This window comes from Cygnus atratus, chromosome 11, assembly GCF_013377495.2.
Source record: "Cygnus atratus isolate AKBS03 ecotype Queensland, Australia chromosome 11, CAtr_DNAZoo_HiC_assembly, whole genome shotgun sequence".
Lineage (NCBI taxonomy): Eukaryota > Metazoa > Chordata > Aves > Anseriformes > Anatidae > Cygnus > Cygnus atratus.
In genome coordinates this window covers 18,165,855-18,185,008 of record NC_066372.1, presented here as the reverse complement: position 1 = coordinate 18,185,008, position 19,154 = coordinate 18,165,855, and the positions used below count along the sequence as shown (strand labels likewise).

The following is a 19,154-nucleotide window of genomic DNA, read 5'->3' as shown; positions in this document are numbered from 1 at the left end:
ACATACAAATAGGGTAAAAAAGGTAAGCACAAATCCTACCTGCATTGCCAGTACTCGGTGGTCTCTGAGGAGCCCCAGGTGATACGTTCCGATGCAGGGTGGTCTGAGGTGGGGAGAGCATGGTCGTGTCTGTTAAGGATGAACTGGCTGCCAGCGATGGGGATACGAGGGAACTCCCTGGGTTACTGTAGGTTAAAGTGTTGGGATTGGACACTGGAACCGTAACCGACATCGAGAAGTTCTGAGCAGGCAAACCAGGCTGAAGGAAAGGAGATGAGGAACACAAAAGACGACAATGTTAGCATTAACCATATTCACAGAAAGAACACATTATTAAAATACACGAGAAGTTTGCCAAGAATTACTGAAGTAAAAAATAAAAGTTAATTATGTTAGTTTTGAAACTCTAATTCATTAATCATACAATTTTAAAACATCCATTTGTTGTGGATTCTGGTGTTGAAATATCATACGTCATACAAATACAGTTCCAGAAGAATTACTCATAAACTTAAAAATACCGAGAGGAAGTTCACATACAACAACCTGAAGATATTCATATAGCTCAAAAATACAACAAATTCATCAGTTAATTTAGATTATTATAAAGCCACAACAAGATAAATATGTTGACAAATTAACAAACTGTTACATCTTCAAAATGTAAGCATAAACATGCACATCATAAAATAGTCAGTTTTAAGACAAAAAAAGATAGTTAGTAATAACATTTTCTATTAATAACCTTGCCAAAATTTTGCTTATCTCAAAGTTTTTTCAACACACTAAAAACGTAAACAAATCTTTAGAAATTTACGAACTTCAGTAATTTAGCCATTTCAATTGGTGTTACTCTGAGCTGTTCCGCAAATCCCTGCTTTAATAATATCATCTTTTTTGCAAAACTTTTTATTCTAATTTTTACAGCATTATTCAAAAGGCAACTATTTTTCTCAAGTATATATGTTTGTTATTCAACAAGTATTTGAATCAAAAGCTTAAATGCCTGCCCATCTATGGCACTCATTTGGGTATGACTAACTTCTTTGGCCTTTGTCTCATTCCTATCCTTTGACAGTGATGTGTTTCTGAAACAAAAGCGACTATTTTCCTTCACAACTCCCAGAATAACTTGAAACAAAACCATGACAGGTACACGTTAAGGATAAATAAAAAAATCAGTAGAATTTGTTGACAGAGATAATAGTTCAGATTTAGAGGTCATGTAGATGACAAACATTCATGACCCAGCAAATATATTTATCAATATATACTTTGTCATGTGCAGCTTCAAATTCACTTAGAGTGATACTTCCGAATGACAGTTTTGAAAACATCTGAAATACAACAGAAACTACAGTAATGAAAAAAGCGCAACTTATTTGACATAAGAAACAAAATCTCTTACTAGTGAGAACTAATGGCAGTGTCCATACCGAAGCATTCTTCAGAATTAACAATTTTTGGCACAGATAGAAACAAAAAGTAAAGCATAGCAACGGAACAGTGGCAAATCATTCACAGTATCTAACTAATGGCAAGCTGTGCTGATACCTGTCTTCATGGGAAACTACTTTAAGAAACTGTTTAATATCTATAAAATGGATGTTTTTACACAGCATGCTGTTAAGTAACTCAAACTAAACTCGAATAGTTGAAGTATGCTTAAAACAATGCATAGAAGTTAACAGTTGGAACATTTTTCTATACGTTTCTCAATATAGAAGCTATAAATGACAGCTTCCCCCCACACCTTACAGTAAGGGCTGCATCTGCCCATCTATGGTACGCATTTAGGATGACTGAATTCTTCATGCTTTGCCTCATTCCTATCCTTTGACAGTAATACTGCACTAGAATAAAAGAAACCACATCCTTATAGAAGACCTGTAAGTATTGGAACCAGAACCATAACAGGTACAATTTAAACAATAAATACAGAACTGCAGAACTAAAAAAATAACATTCCCTTTTTTATTCATATTGATATCCACATGGAGAATTTGGGCTGCTCACGAGGACCACCAAAAATCAAGGGAGAGCAATTCATCTGTACCACACCGAGGGATGAGGCCTAAAGATGTCTCAACACAGAAGTGTTGGGTATCAAAAGCTTCAAAACAAAGTGCAAATAAGAGATACTGACTGCATTCAAGCATAAAGAACTTGCTAAAAGAACTGGTGCTAGGTGTCATGACTGCCAGTTTGCTGTTAATTTCACAGAGATGGTCTTATTCCTGTGAACAATGAAATCATTTACACTATCAGCAAGTCATTTAGGGACACGCTATTCAATTACCCCAGGGTCTGTGCCAATTAATGTAGCCAGTCCATTTATTTTAATTGCTACAAGATTTGCAACGTTAAAAAATTCAAAGGCAGTGGCAGAACCCCACATAGTTTTCTTAGAAAATAATTCACCTATAATACTCATCATACTCATCATGTACATTTCCACAAAGAACATTCGACTTTTACACTTTTTTTTTTTTTTTTTTTTTTACACTTTTTATCCCCAAGTAAATCTCACCTAAAAGTCCTCCTGCACTAAGTCTTCCTTTTGTCTTTGACCCCAAAATTGAAGGGGAGGTATGAAACTCAGGAGAACATGAACAATCTGTCCAGTAAACACATGGGGTTCAGACAATGACAAGGCTCATTTTTTAATTAGATAACACTAAAATGAAAAATGATGCCCTGATCACACTATGGAATAGGAGATTATATCCTTCCAAAGTAATTGAGTTATGCCTACAAATGGGTTAGACACTACAAAATTTTCAGAAGATCTTTCAGTGTGCAAGAAAGTTCTCTGTTGCAATTTCAAGACAATACTAATCTTTTTGAGGATCCCATTGTGCACTAATCTTCATCTTTAAACAACTAAATACCCTTCTAAATCCAGTATTCAGCAAAATAAGCTCCACTGATTTAATAACAATACTGTACAACTCTATTTGTCTGCTTGTAACATACTGTAAAGCCTTGATCAGACAGGAAAAGGGCTATAGGACGTAAATAAACTAATCTACACCCCAGAATAAAATCTATCTTTATAAAATATTTTAGTCAGAATCAGGCAACACAGCTAAGTCCCTGAAATTTGGAAGTGTTACCTCATGTTGACAAGGTATGTAAAAATCTGTGAGCATAAATGAGAAGCTAGAAATACAATTTCTTCTTTATTTCTTAAGATAAAATGTAATTAACAAGATCAAGTAAAATACCTCATTTTTTCCCTCACAAAAATGAGTTCCCATCTCAAACCAATACACTTTACAGCTGTAAGCAACATCTGTGAAAATTCTCATGCATGTAATAGAAGCACAAACCATACTTAAGTACTCACTGCGATTTTATGATTCCGCATCATATTATCAAACTCTTCATTAATTTTTTTATATTTTTCTTCTGTATGTGGCGTGAGCACATATGAAGTATCAGGGTCCGGGCTGTCGCACCCTCTGTGTTCCTTCTTGTTCAGAGCCTAAATAATGAAGTTAATAAAAAGGATCAACAAATAAAAAGTAGAGATAAAATAAAAGTACTTACAGGGCCTCGCTTGAAAATAAAATCACTATCTTCATTTAGTTTGCTGAATCTGTCCTCCGATAGTGGACTGTGCTCAAAGTAATCGTCAGCATCAGGGCTCTCACAACCATTAAGGCCTTTCTTTCTTAAGGTCTGAAATACAATTGGAAAATTCACATACAAATCATACTAACTTGCCAAGATCTTTTGTATACTACTGAATCATTTAGAGCCACTGAAACTACACGAAATTTTCACAGACAAAACTCAATAGACAAGCTTAGTCTTTCAAAATAGTGGCATAATATACCAACAGAAAAGATTCAGAGGCACAGACTCTCCCAAGGTGCCATCTCATGGGTAGCTTTAGGCTAAAACCACTTCATCTCGCCAGTGTTCTCTGCAAAAACCGCTTTAGACACTGGCTGAGAGAGTACAGTTGCTTGACATGCAAGGAACATTTGAGCCTACAGGAAGGAAGTTAAAAGTCCTCACCAGTAATTAAAAACCATCTTAGTGTTTGCTGGATCTTTAATGAATTGATTTTCACACATCCCAATTGTAATATTCACATTTTAAAGAGCATACAGTTCAACTTCACAGACACAATTGCTATTTTTTTTCACTTGAATTTAGCTACTGCATGACATTAATATATGTAACGCTCGGTCTCGGTGGTTTACAAAGGCAGGATTTTCCTGCACTGCAGTCATCCTGCATGGTAACAAGAACTGAAAAAAAGTATAAAAAGAAATGACATAATCCCGCTCCAAAATGACTTAGTTTGCTAAATATAAGCTTTTTCAGACTCCTTCACTGTAACTTGATGCAACTGCTTTGTGGGGTACTTCCTGTTTTCTGATGGAGAACTCACATCAACATCCCCTCGAAACAGAACTTGTCTACAATGCAGGCATTGCAAATAAGCTGCTGAGAAAGGATGTGAAGCTGCAGGTCTTGGGGCCAAACAATTAAATAACATTTGTATTCCTTTTTGTCTTTTTCATCCTACTATGCCATCAGAAATTTCTAAGCATTCATTTACAACAAAATAAGATTTCGAATGCTACCCACAGAAAAATCTTAAATGTTTTAATAGAAGTTTCAAGAGGAAAGTAATCTAAATTTTTCAGCAAGTCCACGTTAGCAGTATATAAGGCAGCAGTGGGACTACACAGGCATGGGGGTAGGGTCCTTTTGCTGATAAGCTAAATTCTATGAACTTTGCACATGGAGACCGCAAAGAATCGCAATGTGTAAGCTGACATTCCCAGCACCGTAAAGAAATTCCATTCATTTTCCTGTAGAAGCTATGTTTCCATAACATACTGAATCTTAGAAAAAAACAAAAACCTGTTTTAGTTTCAACTAAAGCAACCATCAGCATTTTTTGTTCAAGTGCTATCTTTAATTCCTAGTACAAACACACAAAACTTTCTTACTGCTCCTATCTGTGCAAAACCCTGCCCAGTCCTACTTCAGCTTTAAAGCGGTCCCTAAATCCAGTTACGCTCTCTGAAATCCTTTAATATCACAGGTCACCCTAAGCCCTAACTCCTTCTCAAGTTTCTTGGCTGGCTCGGCGTATCCCACACAGCCTCTGGAGCCCCACGACAACGCCACCGCTCGAGCGCAGCAGCACGTGGGGCGAGCAGGTGGAGCTCCCCCAGCACCTGCCAGGGCACCGCGGGCACCCCTGCAGCCAATCCCCTGGGCACCGATCCGGCCATGGCCATACAAGGGCCGGCCGCTCAAGGTCAGGGCCCCGTCTCCCTCCCAGCCCTTCCTACCAAGTCAGGCTGCCAGCCTGCTACACTTTGCTATCAGTAGGGAAAATGTTAACACGGGGTAATCTGCATCGCACTTAACCCCCGCAGCCCAGAGAGCTCTAAATAGAATCCCAGTAGGTCCTCGCGTAGAGCTCAAGGCCTGGTTTGGACAGTATATGGAAAGATCTTGCAAGAAACACACAGCACACATAGCATGGTACTTCAGTCAACTTCACATCCCCGGATAAAAACATTAGGGCGATTTTAAGTATCACAACACGAGGGTTTTGTAATTCCCCCCTCTAAAAAACAACCGAGTGAAAACCTACGTGCAACGCTGCCGACCCTATAAAAATCCTACTCGCAGCTCTAATCCAAAGGAACGCATTCAGTTAAATGTAAAAACGCATCCTTCCTCCTGGCAATTGGTTATTTTTATTTTCGCTAACAATGGGGTTAACTTTGCTTTGACTCATGAGGAAGGAAAATGCCTCAGTGTCTCCTGATTACGATTCTGGAAACCCTCACTCCAGATGGGGTTCCTGTCATTGTGGCAGGATTTAAGCCAGGGTTTGCTGTTACAGATAATAAGTCTGGGCCTGATAGCCAAAGCTCTGTCTCCTTATCGCTAAAACACGAACTGTCGCTTTGAGGACCTAACCATAAAAAGACTGCCTACTTTATCACAGCCCAGGAACACCACAGCCAAGCATTTCGGCTCCGCGGCTATACGAGCAAGGGGAATGCTGTCATCTGTTCGCAGGGCCAGGCGAAGCCTGCGCGACACAGCCCAGCCACAGCTTCTGCCCCGAGAGCCCGGGGCCGCGGGGCCAGGGGAGCCAAATTCCACAGGCAAGTGCCGCCTCCACCCTCCTCCACCCTCCCTCGGCGCGGGAGCTCAGGTTTGTCGTTTCTCCAGTGAACGCAAACAACCCGCCCTACCTGAGCTATTTCCAGGATGTCATCATCATGAGCATTGAAATTTTACCAACTCTGCGGATAAAAGAAATCATTGGGGGGGGGGGGGGGGGGGGGGGGGCGATACAAGCTAGTGAGACTGAGGAATATTGCCATAACAAAGAGTTTTATTTCTCTGCTGTGATACGGCAAACTTTTCTTTAAGAGTAAAATCAGACACAATAAAATAGAACATAAATCTTCTTCCTACTGAACGCTCACTGCAATTACCCTCCGGTGTTAAGCCTTATTTTGCAGATCAGTTAGAGGAATGCGCAGCCCTTGGAGTTAAGTTGCATTACTTTCTACTTCCTTTAAGACTTGTCCAAAATTACTGGAAATTGTTCCAACATGTTTGCCAACACACTACGTTATGCCCTCAGTGACTGAGATTCTGCAGCTTTGATGTTAGACTACATGAACTAACGGACAAGGGAAAAGCTTTAATTTTTCCTCAGAAAAACACACAAAGCAAGCGTTTAAGACGAACCAAGGCAGGCATGAAGTCAGAAAAAAAAAAAAAAAGAATAAAGCAGACAACACAACATAGTTGTGTTATGTATGAAGTCACGATACAAATGCAACAGGCAGCTGTGGTAGTAGAGGTACTGCAGAACGACCTAGAAGTTTTAAGCTGCTTTTGTTCCACTGTGTAAAACAGAGATATGCAAATGTAATAATTATTAGTTTTATATTGATTTTTTAAAAGGCAGAGCTTAGTATGTTGTATGAGAAAGGTTGGACTAGCAAAGAAAGGCTTAAACACTGTATTCAAGCACACAGCACAAGAGCCCCACTGTTCTAACCCCTCCCACCCCCACAAAGAAATTTTAATTGCACTGCTTTTTGTTAGTTTAAAGGAAGAATCATGCCTCTGCAAGAAGCATCTAAGGAACAGAAGGGCTCCCTGCAAAACAACAACATAACATAATTAGCTTCTCTCTACAAGTCAACACATTACTTAAACCGCACTGCAAAACGTACAAAAACACCAGTTATTTCTGGTGTGACCCCTGGGGGTGCACAGATGACACTGGGCCGTCACAGGGTAACCATCTCCTGTCACAGAAGCTTACACCGGCTCAGTATCTGCAGGTCATCAGCAGAGCTAGAAAGCAGAAACCAAACTGACAGGTACAGATTACTGCTAGCAGAAGTCAAATGGCAACACCTAACCGTCCTCCTTCTCCATGAAGATAATGGTTTTTATGTCCGACTCTGAAAGGAAGAGTTGCTGATGGTCAAAAAGCACAAGCGGCATGTTTTGTGCTCTCCACCCGAACTGTGGTGAGAGGGCCAAGACTTCTGATAGCAGTGATCTCGGCTCCTCACCAGCTCCGCTGGCAAAACTGCAGAGAAGTTGGTTATGTTAATTGTCACCTCAGGAAGTCTTTTTTTGCCTTAAAGGACAGAAGTAGGAGGACCTGAAACTCAAAAAGCGTTACTAAGCGCAAAATAAAAAAGTTCATTCAAAAAAGTTTTCACTGCTAGGTTTCTGGTAGTCTACTAATATTACAGAAAGGAAATGTTTGTTGCTATCAGTGCATCAAGTCAACTGCTCCATTTTTGCACTTACTATTGGAGCTGGCCAAACAGAATTTTTGCTGGTGTTTCATCAGAAACCATGAGGAAAAAACATTTCCAAAGTTTTTACTAAGATTGAAATGAAAAACTGATTTCCTTTGGAAAAGGCAAACCTTTCAAATAAAAATAATGGCTAGTTCTGTTTATGCCGTTTCAGTACAAGCATGGAAAAGATGTGAAGCAGTACAAAGTTGGAGTAAACACTTGATTAAAAAATGTAATTCTCTAAGTGTAAGTATTCCTCAGGCATGAAGTAATGGAAGAGGCTCCACTAGTACACTTGTAAATATCACTGCTGCTTCAGTAAGCATCGACACCATGGTTATCAAAAAGGATTACAGTTCCCTGATGCTCCAGAGAGAACTGCTGTGCAATAGCAGGGAGGGAGAAGGCACTGCTGTCACTTGCATCAAAGTCCAAAGGCTCCTTATTCATGATGCAATTGTCAGCACTCAGCTTCTGTGCAGGAAGGATAGGACTGAGCACCATCATCTGTGATGGGAAGAACCAGGAGATCCAGAGGTAAAAGACTGAAGCTGCAACCTCACACCAATAAAATGCAGAAACCAGTAACGTCAGCCCACATTGCAATAAAGCTTTTCCTATCAATGTTCAAGAGCATCAAAAAAATCGTAAAATAGAGAACTGAGGATAACTGAGCTATTCAGCTGTACCGTAGCCTTCAGGATCAGTCCGTCACTCCATCTCTGCAGATTATAGAGATCCATGCTTTAAAGGCACTTTCCGTGCTTTAAGGGAACTGCTGAAATGTCTGTGGGTGCAGTTTGACAAGGTGACAGAACAACTTACTGCCACAGAAAGGTCACGATCCTAGATATAAGTCTTAAGCCAGCTCTGACATCTGTTTGAGCCTGCAGTGAGCCATCTTCTCCTGCATTAAAACAACGGAGAGTTCTCCTTGGCCATTCTCTAACTTATTTTTGGTAGGTTTGTTTTCAGTTGTCATAGCAGGAATAAACGGGCTGAGCACCAGAGATGCAAAGTAGGCAGAGGGGACAGCCTGTCCTCTCTGGCAGCTGCAAACCACTGTCCAAACCCATCACTGGTAACAACAACCTACTAAAAAGCCCCACCTTTTTTCTGAGATATTCATACACAAAAGGAAGAAGAAAAAAAACATGGTCACAGCACCGGATTCCCACCCAGTTTTCATTCTTATTATGTGAAACATCAGAAAGAAAAAAAAAAAGGCATATTCCTTTCGTGCAGTTCACCTTCCCGCAGCAGAGAGAGCTGGGCTGGCGAGAACAACATGCATCATTACAGACTTTACATACAGCAAAACGGCAAGCTGAAAGCATGACAACTGCCTTGTTATTTGCTTCGTATTACATGCTACTGCCAAGGAGTTGAGCCTAAAACCAGGCTGAATTTCTTCTTTGATAACACAAACTATTTCACTCCTCTCACCCTGAACAATACTGCTGTGTATCACCCTTTACATATCACCGTTTCTCCCCTACTATGAGGAGTATTTTTAGTCACTGGAAACTATTTATAGTTTTTAAACTTCCTGCAGGTCACTTGGCTTCAGAAGTAGCATTGTTTCATTTTTCTCCCAGGTAACAGCATGGCTCCACAAATTCAAGGCTTGACCCAGAAATACTGGATATAGAAATTTTGCCACTCTCTAAAATAAAAGCAGGAGGGAACCTTAAGTGCAGCAAAGTGAGCAGCCAGAGAAAAATAGTTAATTCAACTCAGTAACAGTGTTTAGCATGTGAAGTTCATCAACACAGTCTCTGTAGGCTTTAATTTCTATTTTTAAAAAATTATAGAATCATAGAAGCATAGAAAAATTAAGGTTGGAAAAGACCTTCAAGATCACCTGGTCCAACCATTCCCCTACCACCAATGTCACCCACTAAGTCATGTCCCCAGGCACCAGGTCCAACCTTTCCTTGAACACCCCCAGGGACGGTGACTCCACCACTTCCCTGGGCAACCTGTCCCAATGCCTGACCACTCGTTCTGAGAAGGAATGCGTCCTAATTGTTTTAACTGTTGAAGAGTAGTGCTCTTTGTCCAACTCTTTGTTTTAATTGTTGAAGAGTAGGGGCATGTCGTTTCCATTTTTCCACTCACCACGGACATCGCCCGACTGCCAGGACTTTTCAGCTATGATGGAGAGAAGCTTGGCAACTCCATCAGCCAGTTCCCTCAGGACCCTGGGATTCATGCCATCAGGTCCCACGGACTTGTACCTGTTTAGATTCATCAGGTGGTCTCGAATGTGCTCTTCACTTACAGTGGGTGGGACTTTGATCCCCCAGCCTCCATCTGTGGGTTCAGGGAAATGAAAGACGTGGGAAGCCCGTCTACCAGTGCAGACGGAGGCAAAGAAGTTGCTGAGTACCTCAGCCTTCTCCATGGCTGTCGTTACCAATTACTCAGATACAGAAACCCACTCTTAATATAAGAAATTAGCCACCTATAATTGCTTACACGCTACTACTTTCACACCTCGGTCTATTTTAACAAATGTTAAAGGCGCATGGTGGCCCTCGGGGACTCCTCCTGTCACCCCAGCGCAGCAGCCCGAATGGAGCTGGGTCCTCTCTTGTGCTCTTCCTCGAGGCTCTGTGCAGAAGGGCTGCCACCTCTCGCACAAGGGCTGGCGGATGGGAAAGAAGCACTCACACAACCCCTGAGAATCGGCAAGAGTTCTTTATTGCCGGGTGTTTGGCGGCTCCAAGCTAATGCTTGCGATGGAGCCTGAGCGATGACGAGTAGGGAGCTCGCCGGGCCCTGCTGAGAAGCTGTTGGTGTTCTCTGATGGCACAGAGCAAAGACCTGCCGGGGTAGTCCCAGGTCTGATGTGGCCGAGGTGGATCCACTTCCATGGGCTCCTCCGCCTCTTCTTGTGGACCCACCTCCATGGGCTCCACGGTGTGAGGCAGGAGGACAAGCCGGTCCTTGCCTGGGACTGCCCACACGGGATGCCTCCCATCAGGTGTGTTCTCCGGCCACGGTGCCGAACCAGGGGGTCGTCCAGTTCCACGTTGAGGCCCCATGCCGCTGTCCACTTCGTTTCCAGGCATGGATTCAATGCCGCCGTCTGTTTTCTGGCTGTGGCTGGGTCTCACGCTGTATTCTGGCCGGTAGGCACGCCTCTGCTCCCCACGGCTCTCTGCATCACGCTCCCACCTTCGCTCCACACCACCGCTGCGCCGCTGGTTAGGCCCAGGCCCCCGCTGCTGGATGTTTGAGGGGCCGGCCTGCTCCCCGCATCGCTGCGGTGCCAATGATATCGCTGATAGCTGTCTGTGGGCCGGGCACCAGACGTCCCCCGGGCACCGGTGTCTTTTGTGCCGGGGGTGCCGTCCCTCTGCCCACGACACATCTTCCTCTCGTTAGCTGCCATCCTTCTCGGTGCTTCCTCAGACCGCTTCGCTGTCCTCACACCGAGGAGGGCTGCCGCTCGCCTTGCTCCTTCTCTAGCCTTCTTCCTGCCGCGTACGCTGGCTCTCAGAGGACCGAGCAGCTGAGCAAGTGGCGGGCCAGCTGCAGGGGGGCCTGTTTTATAGGGCCCGGGGCAAAGGCGGGGCAGCGGTGGCCACTGTGACCTCAGCGAGCCTCTGTGATGCCCACCATGAGTGGCCCGAAGGCAGCTGTGCTGGGAGCAGCCTGGAAGATGCCCTCACGTGGAGGAAGGAGGAGGGCTGGGGGGGCTGAGGGACCCTTTTCTGGGGCTGGCTCCCCCAGGCCATTTGGCTTGCCAGAGAGAAAGGCTGCCCCATGCAATCCTGCCTCAACCCATTTTTCTTCAGATCTCCAAGGGTTAGGATCTCTTGTTAACAAAAGAAATTACATGTACTGGATTATTTCGTGTATTGTTTACAGACGTTGTGAATTTTCCTCTGGCTCTATTAAAATTCTCAACTTCAACTATGTAAGCATCTGCGAATTTCATCACAAAGCTGTTTTCCTTTCCTTTGCATTAGGAGGCTACTCAAATTCAGCTCTAATGCTGTTCTTTCCAGTACTGCAGTCACTTTTCAATTGCATTTTGTTCTGCCATCCGTTACAATTTCACATTGTAGTTATAGCCCCAAATACATACGTACCAGAGCAACGCAGTCAAAAAAAAAAAAAAGCAGTAGTGCCCAGCCTTCTAAACTTCAGTGTGATGCATAAGAAGTTGAATTAGATTATGACCGACATTTCCACAAGCTGAACAACTTGGAGAGCTCCACTTTTTAACAAACAAGGCCTCACCAATCTTTCTGGCAAGCTCCCCAACTAAAATAATGTATACTAAGTAAAAGCTGAAAAATTTATGCACTCTACTTTTAGTCAGCTTAAATACTATTTTCTGTACTTGTGCTCAATCAGTAGCAGTATTATAACAGTTTAAAAAATATCAAAAGTAAATAATTGATATTATGCAAAACATATCTAGACATCAACAATTCTGAGTATAGCACATCATGTTCGAGTTTGTTACAATGATTTTAATTCCTTGGCCAAATATTATGTTAGGAAAAATATTTTAAGGATTAATTACTTAACGCAGGGTTTTAAAAACCAAGAAATTAGAAGCCTGCAGAGCAACAGGCTGTAAAACACAAGGGAGAGCTCTCTAGAAAATGCTCTATGTTCAGTTTTAGGCAAAGGTATTCATCATTTACAGACGCAAAATGTTCAAGACTTGAAATTTTATCAGTGTCCCTGTTATATTCCACTCTAAGAAAAGACAGGGTCTTGTTTCAAATGTTGGAGCACTTCCAGTATCTGGCAAATTTTAACATGTATCCTTAGCTTGCCAAACATGAAAGCTAGCTGTCAAATTCCTCCAAGATACGATAAAGATGGCACTCAGGATTCAAACTCTCATTTATATAAAATAACACATACAAAAGGTTTTTAGACTTGATATGGTATGAAGCTTAAATTCTGGTTTGAACCATCTTTGCTGTGAAATATTATTTTAAAATAGATAAACCACCAGCAATTACTGAATAACAATTTTACAGGCTGTAAAATCCACTCTTCTCTCTCTCACCACCAGAATATTACACAATGCACTGGAGCAGTGAAGAAGGGAAGCTCTGAAATCCTGTTTACGATTTTTGAGAAACTTTCAGTGAACTGTGGACTTTATAATGCAGTTACTCACCTACAGAAGCAGCTGGATTGCTCATTCCTAAATGAAGTGCTTGAGGCTTAAAATGATTAGTAATCCATTAGTACTGATAACACTGTTTCCTATGGGAAAGCTAAGCTAGGGTCCCAGTCTGATACTTGATGCATTTGTCTTTGTTTCACTTTCTAAACACCAACAGATTATTAAATCATATACTGCTGAGCAAGTTTTCATTTTACCTGTTTTACAGAAGGTACCTTCAACTCAAATTTTCCACTGAGGAGTACCAAATCGACAGTCTAAATCAATCTTAATCTTTTTACTAAAACCAAAAGACGCAAAGTAGGATCTATGCTAGCCTTCAGGAAGCAGAAACTATTCCTTAACTTACAAATTAAAGGCCTTCCATAGACCTTTTAAGTAATGCAGTCTGCAACAAAACTGAGTAGAACCAAACAAAATCCAGTTCTATCTGTAAGAAAGCTCAGAGAATGTTTACCCTTACGGTACATAAGGGCTATTTTCAATCCTCACTCAAGTGACAGCATGTGTATGTACATACACATCCTCCCACGTATACCTGTCCGCATACCTACAGGGGTTAAAGCAGCCCATCAGCAAGGCAGTTCCTGACTGAATGCCTCCTTTCAGTAACACCATATTGCAGATAAGTCCTATGGAACATGGCAAGTTTCCAAATGCAACAAACTCAGCTGCATAATTCACTTCAGAGTCTTTCAGAAATTCTTCAGGAAAAATACTATCTACTACTCTGCCTGCAAAACTTGCTTAGTGGTTTGCTAAGAAAAATCTTCCAGCTCTCATACAACCCAATGATATACAAACCATGGGCTTCTTACAGGCAACTGACCTATGCAGTACTGTCAAATTGCTGCTTCAAGCAGTTCACGTCCTGAATTTCTCTTTACAGCTTGAAAAGTAGAAAGGAAAACAGAAACTACTTCAAAGGCTTGGTGCTCAAGATAACTTAATATTATGAGAACAATAATTAAAACACAAATAGTATCTATTTCCAATAAATATGTTTGGTAGAATTGAAGTATTCATAAAATAATTCAAATGCCATTCACACGTAAGATTATGGCAACTGGCTATGTTCATGTCTGTCAGAAGCAGCTTCATTTACCTTTACTAGTGGTTACTGGGGCAAGGTGCATGAGCATGATCTAGCAGCATTATCCCAGCTCATAATACTACTGCAAGACTTTTACAAAAAGCCAGCAAAACAATAAAGGTGAATAAAACAACAGGAAACGGGTACTTGAAAATACCAACTGAGATAAATATTTACAACAGGAAGCAACGAACCTCTCTCCAAATAAAGTAAGGTACCAAACAGATGTATTTCTTTTCTTCCTAAACTAATTAGAATCTAGGCTTTTAAGGCACATAAAGCTGAAGTATTTCATAACTCATGCTGAATACTGAACTTCTCAGTTATGTGTCAAAGGAATATATTTAACGTGCCTTTCCTTGCATTCACTTAGAGTGAATTACTCAAAAGCCAAGCAACTCTTTGAAGACTGGGCCCACCAGACCTGGAAAGGGGGGGGAGGTGGGTATGGATGCAGAAATGGGATCTACTGAGGTAGAGAGAAAAGGCTGAATAGGAATCAGGGATAGCGAACTCTGAGTAAGCTTCATTCTTCCTTGTATAATTAATGTCAGTATTGGGCAAAGACTGGCTCTGGCATACTTGATTTTTTTTTTTTTTTAAATCACCATACTCAACAAGCATCACATTGTAAATTAATGCAAAAAAGAGCGGAGCTTTAAATACCGTCAGTTTGTACAGCTAGAACTTTTAGTAGGACAATGTTTAGGAACTTTGATATAAAATATCTTCATAATTTTCCCAATTAACTTAGGAGTTTTTATTAAAATGACATTAAATGCTTTCTGTTGAAAGTAACTGATGGATGTAATTCCAGAAAAGCATCATTTAAATGTTAATATTCACACTATTGTGATTTAACTTATATTCCATAGTCTCTAGTACAAATTACACAGATGCAAGCTTCCACATGGAATACTGGACCAGTGATATGACATTATCAAGATGTCATAACTATCACTAGTAAGTCACAGAAAAGCCATTACAGACTTTATGTGTATTGACTTACGAGTACTCTCAAGAACAAGAACGAAACAATACAAAAAAAGGTCTGTTAGCAGATTGATAGGTCTGTACAACAACTACCACCACAAATACTTCCTCTGTTCAACTGATAAAAACATTACTAAGCAAAACACACGAGGTGAAAGGATCAGCATCAAGTCCTCTGTTCAGATGAGTGTGAAGAATCTTACAGCCTAGGTGGGCAACCCTACTTTCAGTAAAACACAGTAAAACACTATGGGCAAACCACAACCACCATTATATGACAAGAACTCTCTCATCACAGCCACATCTCGGTATCTGTGAGTAGGAGGTTGTAGGAAAGAATGAACACCCAGATCAATTTGTTTTGGAGGGCTAGAGACTCCCCCAGCTCTCTTCCGCACAAGCACCATCAGCTAAAGGCCCAAACATTTGAACTGTTCAAAAACAATGTGTTAGAAGCTTCTTCAACAGAAACACAGCATGTCAACGTGCTGAGCTCCAAAAGAAACTAGCAGTAAAGCATCCTATAAATGACACTCTCCCTCCTCTTCCTCCTCTTTCAGGGTTTGTGCTAAAACAGTTTGATGAACACCCATGATCAAGATGTTGGCACTTGTGCTGTCCCTTCTGCAAGGTGGTTAGTCAGGCAGATTGGCAGGGTTGAGAGCTGAACACATGATCAAACTGTCATACCCTTGAGCTTGAAAGTCAAAAGCTGGGGCTGCGTTAACCCTACAATCAAATCGAGAGTATCTTCAGAAGGAATAGTCATTTACCTTACTGTAGTTCCAGGTGATGCATTGTTCTGAGATCTGCTCTTTGCATGCACAGCTTGCCCAAAGTCAGTCTCTCGAGTAACGGATGCCACGGTCCCCGCTTTGAAAATCGCCAAGTAAAAATCTGCTGTTCTAACTGGCGATACAGAACTTCAGAAACACCGAACCCTGCAGCAGCACAAGAGCTGCACAACGCATAAGACAGCACAGCCTGAAGAACTTCATAATACAAGGTAGATAATTATGTCTGAGTGTGATTGCCTGCATGAACTCCAGCACTAATGAGTAAGTGAGAAGCTGCTGGTTCTCTTGCAGGTGATTTTCAATCCTACTTAACACAATGTCACCAGAACAGTCAAACCCAGAACCTGATCTTGGATGCCTATTTCAAGAGCAGTGTGGGGGAACTGGACTGTGTGCGCCCGCCCTACATATCTCAAAAATAAAAACATTCTTCAAACACTGCAAAAGCAGCCAGGAAACAAAAACAAAAAAGTCACTTTCACAGCTGGAATTTCTCTGAATATTCTGAATTTGTTTGTGAAGGTCTAAAAAGACCTCTATTTAAAATTTGTAAAGGTTTGTAAACACAGCTATTCTTAAGAATGTCTTAAATCAAGGTACATTGTAAATACCAACAAAATTAAATCAGTAAGAATACAAACAATAGCTAATGCTACTGTTTTGAAGTCAACCACTGACACTGAAAAAAAGTTAGTAGCTGTGCACACTGATTTTGTATTTTTTATGCTAAAACACACTGGCTTTTTGTTAAGAGATAAATGGAATGTAGTTCTTTTAATCCTATAAAACTAAATTTAATCATTGGTTTAGACACAAAGAAAGCATAGCTTTAGATTATTTAGAGGCAAGCCAGAACTTTTGTACAAAATTAAGCCTATCCCACTTCTGGCAATTCTTTCTATACCAGAAATGAAGGAACACAAAACGACGTTAAGTAAGAACAAAATTTTTTTTCTAACACTTCTGACTTTCTTAAAGTCACTAACAATCTTGTTTGTTTGTTTGTTTGTTAAAATAACACCAGTATTATTCACTGGTATGCCCAAAGAAATTTCAGTAGGGCCGAGTAAGAATTAAAAAAACATTCTACATATAAAACAGAACAATGCTACCAGATGCAAGATATAGAAAAATTAATGAAACCAATAAACAGGTAAAATAAAAAAAAGACTTTGGGGATTAAGTCTTGAACTTAATCTCCCAAATATGGGGACAAGGAGGAGAGCAAGCAATGACACCCCATTGTGAGAGGTAACTGCTCTGCTCAGCACGAAATACACCTGTACCCATGTTCAAAGTAAGGATTTGCTACCTTGACAGCATGTTAAATTTTTCAAAGAAGCCATTTCTTCCTGAACCCTGAGTGGGAAATAAAACCCCAAGCCACACCTTGTTTACAAGTCAGGTTTACAGTAGACACTTCCACTAGGAAGAAACAGACTCAATGTGTACGTACACACATATATTTATACATCCGCATTTCTTGGTGACTCATATTCCAAAGCAGTTCAGTTTTTATGCATTTTCTCTCTTTTTAAGGTAAGCCAAAAGTTATTTAGTCCTTAACCATACATAAATCCTTCTGAATCGCCTACTTAAGATGTCTCAAAGGCATTTGCATGCTGCCTCCAAGTATTTGAAATGTTATATATGCCGTATAATTACATTTACATAATCATTTCGCAAATCAAGTCCAATAATGCCTACATCTTTTCAGCACCATGAACAGATTATGAAGTCATTTCCTTACTCAACTGGAATCATTTTTTAAGCTCCTTTGTTCTTTTAAATGTATACCAGTTGTTTCCACAGAGCAGCTGAAGCTATCTGGAAACCAAAGCAAGTGGACCAAACAACAGTAATACACAGTTAAAACATTCAAAGTACTCACATTTGTTTTTTTCTTTTTAATAGCAAAATACAGAAGCCCAAATCGTGTGCAAAATGCGTGTCTCGATTGGATGGATTGGATATAAAGCAAAGTGTGAAAACTACTAAAGAAGAAAATCGGATCAATTAATTGAAGACACTTCTCATCTAATTCTGCATCTCCACGTGTGCATCCATGTACATCTAGGTGCTATTCCCAGACATTCTGTTTCATACCAAGCCTGTGAACTAATTCAACTGCAATCAAAAAACCATAGCAACCCATGGTTAACAAACTGCTATACATGTGACAACAGTAACAGTTCAAAAACCATGACCTGGAAAAGAAGCAATAGTGAACAGTACAGGCATCTGGAGAATAAAAGCCTTTTGGTAAAAGGTCAGGAGGCCAGTAGCCATAAAGAGCAGCTTCCCAAAGTGTCACCTACCTCACCAACATCAGATGTGCTCATCTCCCATATTTCAGAGGGATTTAGAATATTATCTAAATCACATTAGGTCAATTGTGCTTAACTGTGATTAGCAAGGAATTTTTTTCCACAGAGCCATGTATGTTGTCAAGATGGAGAATATTTCAAACAATCCCTATTCCTTTTCCTACTCTTTTCTTCCAATGCTGAAAACAGTTTCAAATTGAAAAAAAAAGTTCAAGAATACTGTAGTTGAGTCCCAGCACAAAAATGCCATACAAATTATCCTTTAAAGCTGATTACTGATTATCTGTTACAAGACTATTTCTCTTCATTTTTGAACTACCAAATGGCAGGGAATAGGACCATCTTCATGTACAGCACTGATAGAAAGCTAAACATAAAATAAAATACAAGTGCATAACATCAAATTCCAGCTATTCACACATCTTCGATTCTGCCAAGATGGCTGAAAGAACGTATTTCTTACATAGGAACACAGAGAAGAATATAGGATAAAAACAGAGCATTGAAATCTGCAATAAAATGTACAATTAAAAATGTACAGGTGCAGGGAACGTATAAAAAAATCTAGTATTCATTTAAGACATCAGTGCTCTCCCTCCTACTATGTTTTCACACAAACGTTCCAGCAGCAAGACGAGATACCAAGCTCTGGGCATACAAAAGCAATTCCTATGCCAAAATTGAGCAGTAGGCAACTCTAAGGGGAAGATGTCTCATCAATTGCATTTTATCATTTACAATACCGCCATCTACACATTGCTGAAAACAAGTATCAGCAGATCTGTTTCTTCCCTTATACAGCTTCTGACCTGTCTGGAAGTAGCTTTCTCCTCTACCACAGTAACAAAACCCCCGTCAAGCGCATCAGGAATACAGTGGGTCACAACGAGTTTCGCAGTGAGCCTACAATACAATAAACACTACCTGTCACGTTCAAGGATGCAAATGAATTAC

General features: G+C 40.7%; 1 protein-coding gene across 16 annotated transcripts in view; it reads right to left on the bottom strand.

Moving 5' to 3' along the window:
- MEF2A (myocyte enhancer factor 2A) overlaps positions 1-19,154 on the bottom strand; it is an 87,958-nt gene that overhangs the window by 25,556 nt on the left and 43,248 nt on the right. For 7 of the 16 annotated variants that reach the window (XM_050712889.1, XM_035554865.2, XM_050712891.1 and 4 more), the window contains 3 exons: positions 3,553-3,684; positions 3,350-3,487; positions 40-259 (listed from right to left, as the gene is read on the bottom strand). In XM_050712889.1, coding sequence (XP_050568846.1) covers positions 40-259; positions 3,350-3,487; positions 3,553-3,684 — 490 coding nt within the window. The remainder of the gene's footprint in view (positions 1-39; positions 260-3,349; positions 3,488-3,552; positions 3,685-19,154) is intronic. The other 9 variants (XM_035554882.2, XM_035554884.2, XM_035554891.2 and 6 more) reach the window with 2 other exon arrangements.